The following is a 12,736-nucleotide window of genomic DNA, read 5'->3' on the forward strand; positions in this document are numbered from 1 at the left end:
ATGTAAGGTTTCACTTTATAAATATATATAGATTAATCCTTATTAAAAGTAATAAAAGTTTAGTCAAAAGCAGTAAGTGATTTTTTTTTCAATGTCTTTTATTGTTTGATTAACATTAAAAACACAGATGGCAGCAGGTTTTTTAGGCTGCTGTCACTTTAAGAGATAATGCACAGATCCAGCCGTCACCATGTCAAGTGTGTTGAAGGCAGACGACAGGACAAGGATGAAGAATGCATGGTTAACTTTATTAAAAAGAATGAAAACCAAACTTAGTGCAAGCCAAAATTAGTACAAGTGTTAGTGCAATGTGTTAGTAACCAAACTAACGACAACCGACCATCAGAACTGAAAATCCAGGCAGATAAATACACAGGAAACTAGGATAATTAATGACACACAGCTGGACAGAACACTGAAAACAAATCAGTAACCATAGTGACAAACTCAAGCAGGAACTAGAACAAAGGAAAAAGTATAGGCTACGGAATTGACTAAAAGTCCATGAAAATGAAATATCACTGAATATGCGTTACATAGCACCCCCTCCAGGATGGAGCTACCTCATGCCGTAACAGAAAATATGAGAGAGGGAAGGTTGGGGGCTTTGGAGGCAGACGAGGAGATCGCGAAGGGATGGTGAGAACAGGCAGTCAAGGCCAAGGTGGCTATGATGGAGGAAAAAACCATGGTTGAGATGACGGGAGGAGCCAAGAGACAGTCGTGACGATAGCCCTTCGTGGAGCTGATGGAGGGAAGAGCCATGGCGGAATCCCAGCCTAGAGCGCAGACGAACTGCAGGGGGAGAAATGGGATGCAGATGACCTGGGCGGCCCCGATGGAGCCGCAGCGACGACCCACAGAAAAGGAAGTAGGGAACCGGAGGGCAGAGGTTGATCTGGAGCAGCCACTGAAAGCAATTATCTTTATACAGGCCGAGTCAGGGGCGTGACGAATTGGACGTAGGAATTGGTATTTGGTAACATCATTTGCCACCGTTACTTTGTCAATAACATATGACTTGCATTGACGGGAATATTTGGTTTGTCTGCTTACATGGCAGACACAAATGCACGTATCCGATTCATATCAGATTTATTTCCATATATGAATAAGGCCTGAAACCGATCTGAGAAGCCATGGCCCAAACACAGATAAAGCTCGGTCCCCTCTACATTTCAGTCTTGAGTGTGGGCCTAAAAGAAGGTTCTGGTCACTTCAGGCTTCAGGGAGGGGTATACGGATTCAGCAGTTCAGATAGATGGGAGCTTGGTTATGTAAGGATTTCTATACAAATACTGTAAGAGAATTTAAAAAGTCGATTCTGAATTGAATAGGCAGCAAATGAAGAGCCCTCAGAGTTGGAGTGATGTGATCGCATTTACGACTTTATTGAAGAAATCTGGCAGCTGCATTTTGGGCCAGTTGGAGGCTAGCAATTTGAGACTTAGAAATACCACAGTACAGTAAGTTGCAGTAATATAAGTGTTACGTCCCTTGTGATTTGTTTCTGTGTTCTCTTCTGTTGTGGGAGGTGTTTGAATGTATTCTCTCCAGGAAGAAGACTGGATTGGTTCCTGCAGTCTGATTGGTGCCACGCCCTGCTTAGTCAGCTGACTCCTGGACGTTTATAAAAGCCTCTTTCATCACATCTTTCATTAGCCTTGTGCTCACTCTCTGTGCTTTCCTTGCCTGACTATAGGTTTCAGAGTGTGTTAGTAAGACTGTTGAGAGTGTTTATTTTTGGGTGTTCATTTGAGTGTTTGATTGAGAGAAAAGTTGTTTGTTTGTTTGTTTCCTGTGAACCGCCATATTTGTTAGCTCTTATACTTGTATATAAGTGTATATAGTATTTTAGAAGGTAGGGAGACCGACGGCACTTTTGTTTAAACTTTATTGTTTTTGATTATGGAGTTAGGGAAGTAATCTTTTCTTTTCTTTTCTTTTCTTTTCTTTTCTTTTCTTTTCTTTTCTTTTCTTTTCTTTTCTTTTCTTTTCTTTTCTTTTCTTTTCTTTTCTTTTCTTTTCTTTTCTTTTCTTTTGTGGATTAGGGCAGTAAGAGATATATACAAATTATTATTTTTTTTTTTTTTGTTATTTTGGCTCCATTGTCTCCTGAAGCTAAATCCCCAATTGTATTATAAATCTGTTATTTTCAATAAATATCATTTCACTTTTCCAAAAAAAAAAAAAACAACAACAACAAAAAAATCAATTCAGGGGATTTCTTTCATGTTTTGTTTGTTTGTTTGTTTTTTTGGGGGTTTTTTTTTGGTTTTTTTTGCTTGTTTTTTTTTTTTTTTGTCATGCTACATCCTTTGAACTTGGCAGGCTGTAAGATGAAATTGAAGGCTCATTGTAACAGTGATCCACTGGAGGCAAGTTTCTTAGAGGACCCAAGTGCAGTTTATTTAACTTAAGCAAATACAACATAAACAATGACAAGGCTTGGTTAAACTTGACTAGAAATAAACATGAGCATAATCAACCAACTGTGGTACATGGACAATAACTGATAATGATGCACAACAAACATGAGGGCTTAAATATACAAGGACTAATGAACAAACAAAGATCACGTTTGAACAATTAAACCAAACACAAGAACAGGGGAGCACATGGCAGGATCACATGAGGATAAGAGAATCACATGACTTGAATATAAACAAGGGAGACACATGGCAAGTGAGCACTATAAACATGAAACAAAACCCAACACCCTCTGTGACACTTGTCCTATTTTTTTCTCAGACGAAATTGCAAATTGACGTTTTTCATCTGTAAAACAGGTCGATTTAATCATTATTCAACTTATTCTTTCCCTGGTGTTTTCACTTTGTGTGGGAAGAAGCATAGGTTTCATGATGGCGTCAAAATTTGAATTGGACAAATTTACAATTGCACCCTCACGTGAACAATTTGATAAGTGCCGTAAAGGCATTTTATTATTGATCGCAGATTTCTTTGATATTGTTGTATGACAAGTAATTCGATATGTCCTTGTGGGATTTGATGGGCTGTCACTTGGGCCCTGCATAGGCAACCCAAATGGGGACAGAAAAATGTGTCCATCGGCTTCACATGAGCCTCGTGTATGTTAGCCCACAGGGGCACATGATGGTCCACAGTGGACTCCTGGAATATTTTCTGTATGTTGCCTAGCAGAGGTGTAAAGAGTAGCCTACCTAAAAAAGCATAAAGTACAGATACCTCACAGTGAAAATGACTCCATTACAATCCACCAATTCCAATAAGACTTGAGTAAAAGTGTTAGAGTATCTTATTTTAACAGTACTAAAGTGTTTTATTCATACTGAATTTAGGCTCAGTGATAGTCGTCACCTGCTGTAGAGGCAGAAGGTTTCAGCCCTTGAGGAGAGCCCCCTCCCTTTTTATGTCTCAGTTCTGCACTTCACTTTAGTAGGTCAATCATCTGATCACCTGCTTGCCTCTAATGGACGTCAGTGAATCACGTGACACAATAATCAATGATGTCCAGTAGGGGGTGACAGAAAAAAGAGGAAAAGAGTCTCTTCTTTCTAAATGCAAAAACAACTAACCTTCATAATAAGTGTGAAATAACCAGGTAAATAATCATGTTCCCTAAGTATCTCCAAACACATTTAAATTAACATCATTATTTTTCTTTAGTTATTTTTAGTTCAGTGATGTTGCTCTCATGTTGAGGGAGGGACACTGATATTTCCGTAGATAGTCATTAATAAACAGTGTTAACCACAGAAAGTCCTTCACTGTGAAGCTAAAGTGCTTGAGTTAAAACAGTCAGTCATTTGGTTGCTGTTGATCTGATGAGCTTCAACACGGTAAGACAAACACATTCATACTTAAATAAAAACTGATGATTATTTCTATAGATGAAGCTCATATAACACATGATTCCTGACATGAGAAATATCTTCTGTACATCTAATGATCAGTTCATTTACACACACTGATGTTGAGCATTAATAATCTTCAGATGTTCAAAGATCTTACTAACACTAAGAGTGATGAACATACACTGTTTATGAGTATATGAGTGATGATTTATGATGTATTATAGACATATTTTATGCTGATGTTGGTCAGAATGGCTCCTCGTCTTCCTCTGATCTTTCTGCTCATGATTCACGGTGAGTCTCTGTTTCACTACATATTTTTAAATGTAATTTTATTTTAAAGACCCCATAATGAGCAATAAATGAGCAGTTTTCTGTGCTATATTGATGTATTTCCTTTTGAAACAGGAAGTTTGGGTGAGGCGTGTCAATGGGCTTGTCCATTTTATAAATATCCAATAGTTTTTCGTTATGTCAGTCTTGAACATGAATTACTAATTTTGTACTGTCTAGTCAGTGTCAGGTGGTTTAGGGGAGGGACTTTCTCACTCATCAGCGCATTTGATTGGACAAACATCAGCGTATCACCAGATCATCAATATTTTTGGCTCATTTTCTCAGAAGACAGTGTGGAGATATTGTAGAGGTTTATATGTCAAAAGGGCAGTTAGCAATTTTGTTAGCATATAGAAGATCTCAGAGCTGATAGACATAAACTTAAATCCACAAACTCCCATTTTTGATATTATTGATTTTTTTAAATCAACATTGATTATTTTCTTAGTCCTAATCAATGTGTTTGATTATTTGATAATGCAGCATGTTCTTGATTAACTTCCTTGTTCTGTTTTCACTTGTCTTTGTGAACTTCCTTCATCTTTTATCACACTCACTATTCTGAGAAGATTAGCTTATACTATTTCCTGAAGTGAGTGAATTGTGTGTGAAAAAAACAAACCATGTAAACTCTGCTTCACGTTGTGCCTAACAACACCACTAACCTTAGCTGTACTAAATTCACTGTAAACAACCACTTCACAGGTCTTGTTGCTTTTTATAAAACATTAGTCCTTAAAAAAAATCTATGTTTAAAAAAAAATAAATAAATAACAGGTGTATGTTTGTAGAGTAATTTACATCGGCTTTGAACCCGGCTCAACCAATCAGAATCAAGGACTGGAACAACCTGTTTTATGACAACATGAATTCTGTGTTTCAGGGGTTTCTAGTGCTGATTGGGGTGTGAGTTACAGTCCTTCACACATCTGTGCACTAAAGGACTCATCAGTGATAATGAGCTGCACTTATACATACCCTTCTGTATATCAGATCATGAACGTGTTCTGGACCAAAGGCCCTATACAACAGGGTGTAGAGCTTAAAGATCTGTCTAAGGACCCTGAATACAGTCAGAGGCTTCAGTATCTGGAAGATAAACAGCAGAACTGCACCATCAGACTGAGTCATGTGACACTGAAGGATTCACACATGTACTATTTCAGATTCATCACTGATAAAGATGATGGAAGATATACTGGTAAACCAGGAGTGACTCTTACTGTCACAGGTGACTTTCATGAGGTTTCTCTCTTCTTCTGTGCATTATGTTGAATAATAATCAGTGTATGACAGCAGCACTAGATATAATGTGTGTGTTGTGTTCAGATCTTCAGGTGGAGTCTCTTGAGAGAGTGACAGAGGGAGATTCAGTCCGTCTGACATGTAAAAGCAGCTGCACTCTGACTGACAGAGCAACATTCATCTGGTACAGAAACTCACAGTCATTAACTGAGAGAAGAGACAGAAACAATGAACTCCTGCTGCAGTCAGTCAGAAGAGAGGATGCAGGCAGATATAGCTGTGCTGTACACGGACACAATCACACCTCTCCTGCTGTTGAGCTCAATGTCATGTGTGAGTATTTGATCTTGTTTAAGTTGAAAAGCTAGCAGAGTTTAGGACTGGGATGGGCAACATCAGTCCTGCAGAGTTTAGCTCCAAACACACCTGAACCATCTAAAGGTCTACAACATGACTAGAAAGCTACAGACAGGTGAGTTTTTATCAGGGTTGGAGCTAAACTGTAGGACAGTGGCTCTCCAGGACTGAAGTTGCCCATCCCTGGTTTAGGACTATATTGTTCAGCAACAGCTATTTGCAAGTTTAAATATCAATAGAGTCTATTTACACTAAGTGACAACAGCAAGATTTTCTTGGTGATTTGATCTTTACAATAAGTAAAAATAGCAATAGATTTCATTTACATAATGTAAAACTAGCAGTATTTTCTATGCAATATGTGCAAATAGTTAGATACTATTTATACTTGTAAATAGTGCTGGACACTATTTGCTCCTCAGTGTTGTTGTACATTACAGGATGCAAAAGTGTGTAAATGATTATATTTGGTTACACTTTATTTTGATGGTTCACTTTAGACATTCTTCTAACTATAAGTAACTTTGCAACTACATTTCAACTTATTCAACCCAAACCCAAACACCTAACCTACTAACAGTCTACTAATACTGTAATGAGAGTTAGTTGACATGAAGTTGCAAAGTTTCTTATAGTTAGTAGAATGTCTAAAGCGGACCATCAAAATAAAGTGTTTCCTTATATTTATTAAAATTATTAAATGGATGCCGCCTTATTGGGACAATAAAGTCCTCCTTATACCTACCTCTATTTCCATTTTTTAAATATTTTCTTCATTTTTATTGAAAATAAATGCCTTTCCAATCTGATATGTGATGAGAAAAGGGAGAAGAGTGAGCAAAAGTCAGATCAATTGCGTCAGAAGTTACTTCCACGTGTCTTACTCTCTCTACAGCACTGCGGCTGTCGTGTAGCGGGCGTCTCTTTTAATTTTCTCTAGCCAAACCAGACGTTGGTGGGCGGAGTTAGTGTAAATAGCCTATGCCAACAAGATGGGCTATTTCCAATTAGTTTTTTTTAATTTTTTTTTCTGATAAATGATCAGTAAATTTGAATTTGAATCAATGTCAATCAATTACAGATGCATTTCTAAAAATGATCACCTCTCAAATCTAGTATTTTGGTACCGAATATAAATGCATATATGTTCATTGGATAAATAAATATATACTGATTATACATTACATTATTTTATTTGGTACTTGGAGGCTTTCAGCAGGAATAGAGTCATATTTAATTTCAAGCAGCCTTCAGGAAAAATGTGGGCAATTATTTATTTATTTATTTTTTAATACTTTCCTTAATCTGAGCAGTACAAGACTTGTCTTTTTTAAGTTTTTTTTTTTTTTTTTTTTTTTTTTTACTTTTTTAAGTTTGTCACGTGAACACACACACATAGATAAAAAAATAATAATAATAATAATAAAAATAAATATAAAAATTGGACTCAATTCAACAATGTTAAGTGGTTGGGAAAAAACTCATTAATTTGGCTTTTGTGGACAGAAATGGGATCCCATAGGAAATGCATGGGAAATACTATAATTCAGAGCAATTTTTTTCTAATTTGTCCAGTAAAAATCAATAAATCCACCACAATGCAGATCATACATACAAATAAAGGGGTGAGCCTTTACAACATTCTCAATGTGGCAAACACTCTCTCACACACAATTTTTTTTTATTTTTTTATTTTGTCAAATAAAAAACAGTCACTCACATAAACAAACAAATGAATCGAATAAGCCAATAACTGAGCAATTTTTTTTTTAAAAAAGTATGCCAGTCACTGTGCAAAACACACACACACACACACACACACACACACACACACACACACACACACACACACACTTCAAAGTGAGATCCAAGTCCTACTGCAAGATATTAATTATTAAATACGACATAGAAATAAGCATATTTTACATACAAATATGGTACTTTCAGATACATTCAAAAATACCCCCCCCCCCCCCCCCCACACACACACACACACAAAAAAAAAAGTATTAATTGATAGTTTTTATTTTTGCGAAGATATTGATATAACATGCCCAAATTTGTCCATGAAGGTACAGTTAAGGGCTGCTATATGAAGGCTGCTTGAGGGTTACATATTTCTCCTGTAGATCCTCTTGTGAATCCTGTGATCTCCATCACAGATCATAAATTATTGAAGCATGATTTATAAGTCTGTGAAACCTTAATATACTTTGATTGTTAGTGTTTTTGTATTTTTTCTGTGCTAGACCCTCCAAAGAGCGTCTCAGCGTCCATCAGTCCATCTGGTGAAATAGTGTCAGGAGATTCAGTGACTCTGATCTGCAGCAGTGATTCAAACCCTCCTGCTCTGAACTTCAGCTGGTTTAAAGGAGGAACGTTTGTAGGATCTGGAAGAATCTACAACATCTCAAAGATCAGCTCTGATGACAGTGGAGAATACAAGTGCAGATCCAGAAATAAACATGGAGAGAAATACTCTGATGCTGTGACTTTAAATGTCATGTGTGAGTTAATGATCATCTGCACATTGTTCACAAATCCAAGTTTCATTTTCTAATATTCATTGTGAATTGTCTTTCTTTGTTAGATCCACCCAGGAACGTCTCAGTGTTGATATCTGGATCTGGTGAAATAGTGTCAGGAGATTCAGTGACTCTGATCTGCAGCAGTGATTCAAACCCTCCTGCTCTGAACTTCAGCTGGTTTAAAGGAGGAACGTTTGTAGGATCTGGACGAATCTACAACATCTCAAAGATCAGCTCTGATGACAGTGGAGAATACAAGTGCAGATCCAGAAATAAACATGGAGAGAAATACTCTGATGCTGTGACTTTAAACGTCATGTGTGAGTTAATGATGGTCCAGTAACTGTGACATTAAATCCTCTAAATGTAGTCTGTCATCTCAAATTTATTTTGATTGTTAATAATATCAATGTTTTTCTGTGCTAGACCCTCCAAAGAGCGTCTCAGTGTCCATCAGTCCATCTGGTGAAATAGTGTCAGGAGATTCAGTGACTCTGAACTGCAGCAGTGATTCAAACCCTCCTGCAGAAATCAGCTGGTTTAAAGGAGGAACGTTTGTAGGATCTGGAAGAATCTACAGCATCTCAAAGATCAGCTCTGATGACAGTGGAGAATACAAGTGCAAGTCCATCAATGAACATGGAGAGAAATACTCTGATGCTGTGACTTTAAACATCATGTGTGAGTTAATGATGATCCAAATTAATGGATTAACAATCACAAAACATTAATATACACTTTCTTTTGTCTATTATAGACCCACCCAGGAACGTCTCAGTGTCCATCATTCAGTCTGGTCAGATTTGGGCGGGAGATTCAGTGACTCTGATCTGCAGCAGTGATTCAAACCCTCCTGCTCTGAACTTCAGCTGGTTTAAGGAGAATGAAAGCTCAGCTGTTGGATCTGGACAGAGTTTCAGTGCACTACAGAGTGGACGCTTCTACTGTCAGGCTCACAATCAACATGGATCTCAGAGATCAGATGCTGTGACTGTCACAGGTGAAGCTTTTATTAACACACTCCTGTATCTTCACATCATTCATCAGTTTGGAGAGTTAATCATGATGATCTTCCTCTTTCAGTTCATCATGGTGCTGGTAGGAATGTGATTGTGATCGCAGCGACATCTGGAGGATTATTCATCATCATCATCTTCATCATCATCCTCTTAATAATGTGAGCACAATAACAAAAAATCCTGCAGTGATTGTATAAGTACAATTTTGGTCTGATGTACAAAAAAATGACCAATATATGTTTGATTAGTAATCTTTAAAAACAAAATTCATGTTTTGATTATTTTTAAATAGATTCATTCATATTCTGTTAATGTCTGTCTTTATAACAGGAGGAAACGAAGGAGTGATAAAACTGAAGATCTCACAGTGACACAGGTAAATCATCCAGACACACGACTTTACAGAAGCAGAAAATCAATCGATCAGCCGTTATCTGTGTTTCAGACTGTAACTGTACAGACTGATGGGAAACTAACATTATCAGTCTTTATTAACACAATCCAGAAAAAAAAAAAAAAATCATAAACGGATATTTCTCTCTTTAGATCAGTGATTCTCAAACTGCATGTGCAGCGCCCTCAGGTGGTGTGACACATGAAAAGAAATCCTGTCCTTTCCTTCTGTTTACAATGTGAATTGATGAAATATTTCTGAAATATTGATCTGAAAAGTTTGAGACAAACTGCTCTAGACTGAGAATCTAGACTTCAGATCAAACTGATTTGCATGTCTTAATGAATAATGACTTATTTTCTTGTATTTCAGAATGATCTCTATTCTGACGCGTCACAGAGAGTTTCAGTCCATGATGAGCCTCTTTCTGATCCGGATTCAGCCAATGACGCTCCATATGCCAGTGTGAAACCAAAGAGATTCAGAGGAAAAACTCCTGAATCCAGAGATACTGAGGAGATCCAGTACGCAACTGTCCAACATCACAGAAAGAAAGAGGCGGAGAGAGAAGAGGAGAGTGAATGTCAGTATGATGATATAAGAGTTTATCAGACTGATGCTGCCGTGAGGTGAGAAACAAACAAACAAACAACTTAACCAGTACATTCAGATCATATTGGCTATAACATTATTGTTGTTGGTTTTTTTTTTTCTCTCTGTTTTTAGGCGATCAACTGTTGAAACTGTGGAAGACGCATCAGTGATCTACAGCAGCGTCAAATGAGTGACAGACCGTCATGAAGCCTGTGTTCAGACATCAATCTGGACTGCTGGGAAATGGAGGATTGAATAGTTGTGCAATAATTTACCCATCTGTTCGAACCACAACCAATACAAACAGGTTCAACACATTAAAGGCCTGTTTACACCTGGTAACTTCATTCGTTTTCTCTGATCAGATAGCTATCCGATCGTGAATAGACCAGGAGTAAATGCCTCCGAAACGCATTTGAGACAGATTTAAATCCGAAATCCGAAGTATAAATGCATCTGGTTGTTGAAACCATATATGTAAATTTTACTCTTCCCAAAATAGCTAAAAAAAATAGACGTGTGAGAGTGTGTGATAGGCTAAATATCATGTCAGATATGACAGCGTTACTGCATCGCCACAGATGAGCAGCTGAGGATCTCTTCAGCAGGCCAACACGCAGACTGCCGCAAATGAAACTGAAAGTTAGTCGCAGACGCTCAACACACAATCATCTTCATTAAAGGTAATAAAACTAAATGATCTTACCAGTGCTGTTGCCGCGCTCTCTGCTATTGCAGTCTTTGATTTTGAAACTAGCTGATAATAAAATGCAGCTCACACATGTTGCTTTCAGTGACGTGAACTCCTTTAAATTAAAGATTGGATTTATATCCATTTTGCGGAGACATATTTATGTGGCCAAGTGTGAATGGAGTCGTTTTGATAAATCAGATAGCTATCCGATCAGAGGAAACGCATTGTGACCAGGTGTAAACAGGCCTTCGTTAATCTTCGGAATGCAAATTAAGATATTTTTTGTTTAAATCCAATGGCTCCGCTGATTCATTTATGCTCCGAAGCTTCCTGAAGCAGTGTTTTGAAATCGGCCATCACTATATAAGTCGTTTTTTTGTTTATTTGCCACACCAAAAATATTCTCGTCACTAATATTAATATTGAACCACTGTACTCACATGAACTGATTTAAATATGTTTTTAGTACCTTTATGGATCTTGAGAGAGGAAATGTCATTGTTGGCTATGCAGGCCTCACTGAGCCATCGGACTCAAAATCGCAATCTGAAAAATGTTGTTCACATCACTCACCTAAGGTTGAGCCAATAAATAATCACTTATACTATAAAAAAAAAAAAAAAAAAAAAAAAAACCAATTTGTAACTTTATGACAATATCACATTTATTTTAGTTAGAGTATGTTTTGACATGAGCTACCAACAATAGTCCAGTGATATCTGTACTTCTTATCAGTATTAAATGCATTTCTATAACTAATGTGTGCAAATTATATGGATTGATGTACGATATGATGTATGTGCACATTAAGAACAAATACTTTCAATATCAAAGCAACATTTTAATATGCAACTAAATGCATATTTATTGATTTATGTAATCATCCTAAGGTGTGATAACATCTTTTTTCTTTATTATATATGATCCGCCACCAAACACTCTCACAGAAGTCAATTGAGTCTGTTGAGTTGCTTTCACACTTGAATACACCTGTATCAATTAAAGGGGTTTTACATTAATATATAACATTATTATTCAGGTACCTGATATTTTACAGCTTGCTCCTACACATGAAGTCATTGACATTACATTGAAGTATGAGCTATTTCTCCAATTCAGTACAAAAAAAAATAAATAAATAAAAAAATCCAAATGAGTGAACACATACAGTGTGTAGTCTGTTTTGGTTTTGTTTTCTCTGTGTTCTATTTCCGTTTTGCCTGCCTGATTTCTTAGGGAACGTTTACACGACAACAATGTACTAAAAACGGAAAAGTTTTTCCTTTGCTTTTGACAACACTGCCAAAATGATCCCAATCCAGAAGGATCCACATGATTATATTACTAAAAATGCTGTATTCTGATGCCAGGCCAGTAGATGGCAATATCACTTTGTAAAGAAATCTCTGCTGATACGTCAGGGCTGCGTTGTGGTCGTGTCAAGGTGCAGGTCCTTGGTCTCACCTGGATACGGCCCGGATCCGGTTGACTACAGTGAACCTCGGGATAAACAGAAAGACTAATATTAGCGTAGATGCCATTCTTCTTCTGATGTAACGAGTACATCATGTGTTATAGGAAGTGTTCCCGGTTCCGGCTGACCTAATTTATGCAGCCTAATAATCCTTTAACGGATTTGAAAATATAAATTGGTAATGTGTTATGTGTATGCCAGGTTAAAGAGATGCGTTTTTAGTCTAGATTTAAACTGACAGAGTGTGTCTGCTTCC

The 12,736-nt window shown here is 37.1% G+C and overlaps 1 protein-coding gene across 1 annotated transcript in view; it reads left to right on the top strand.

The window, feature by feature from the left end:
• Positions 1-12,383, top strand: part of LOC127515762 (B-cell receptor CD22-like) — a 104,636-nt gene extending 92,253 nt beyond the window's left edge. Inside the window, exons 2-12 of the mRNA XM_051899819.1 lie at positions 4,064-4,133; positions 5,059-5,406; positions 5,505-5,753; positions 8,027-8,284; positions 8,368-8,625; positions 8,732-8,986; positions 9,063-9,305; positions 9,389-9,482; positions 9,655-9,700; positions 10,091-10,347; positions 10,445-12,383. Coding sequence (XP_051755779.1) covers positions 4,064-4,133; positions 5,059-5,406; positions 5,505-5,753; positions 8,027-8,284; positions 8,368-8,625; positions 8,732-8,986; positions 9,063-9,305; positions 9,389-9,482; positions 9,655-9,700; positions 10,091-10,347; positions 10,445-10,502 — 2,136 coding nt within the window. The 3' untranslated portion in view covers positions 10,503-12,383. The remainder of the gene's footprint in view (positions 1-4,063; positions 4,134-5,058; positions 5,407-5,504; positions 5,754-8,026; positions 8,285-8,367; positions 8,626-8,731; positions 8,987-9,062; positions 9,306-9,388; positions 9,483-9,654; positions 9,701-10,090; positions 10,348-10,444) is intronic.
• The last annotated feature ends 353 nt before the right edge of the window (positions 12,384-12,736 follow it).

The sequence above is a fragment of the Ctenopharyngodon idella genome, chromosome 1 (genome assembly GCF_019924925.1).
Source record: "Ctenopharyngodon idella isolate HZGC_01 chromosome 1, HZGC01, whole genome shotgun sequence".
Lineage (NCBI taxonomy): Eukaryota > Metazoa > Chordata > Actinopteri > Cypriniformes > Xenocyprididae > Ctenopharyngodon > Ctenopharyngodon idella.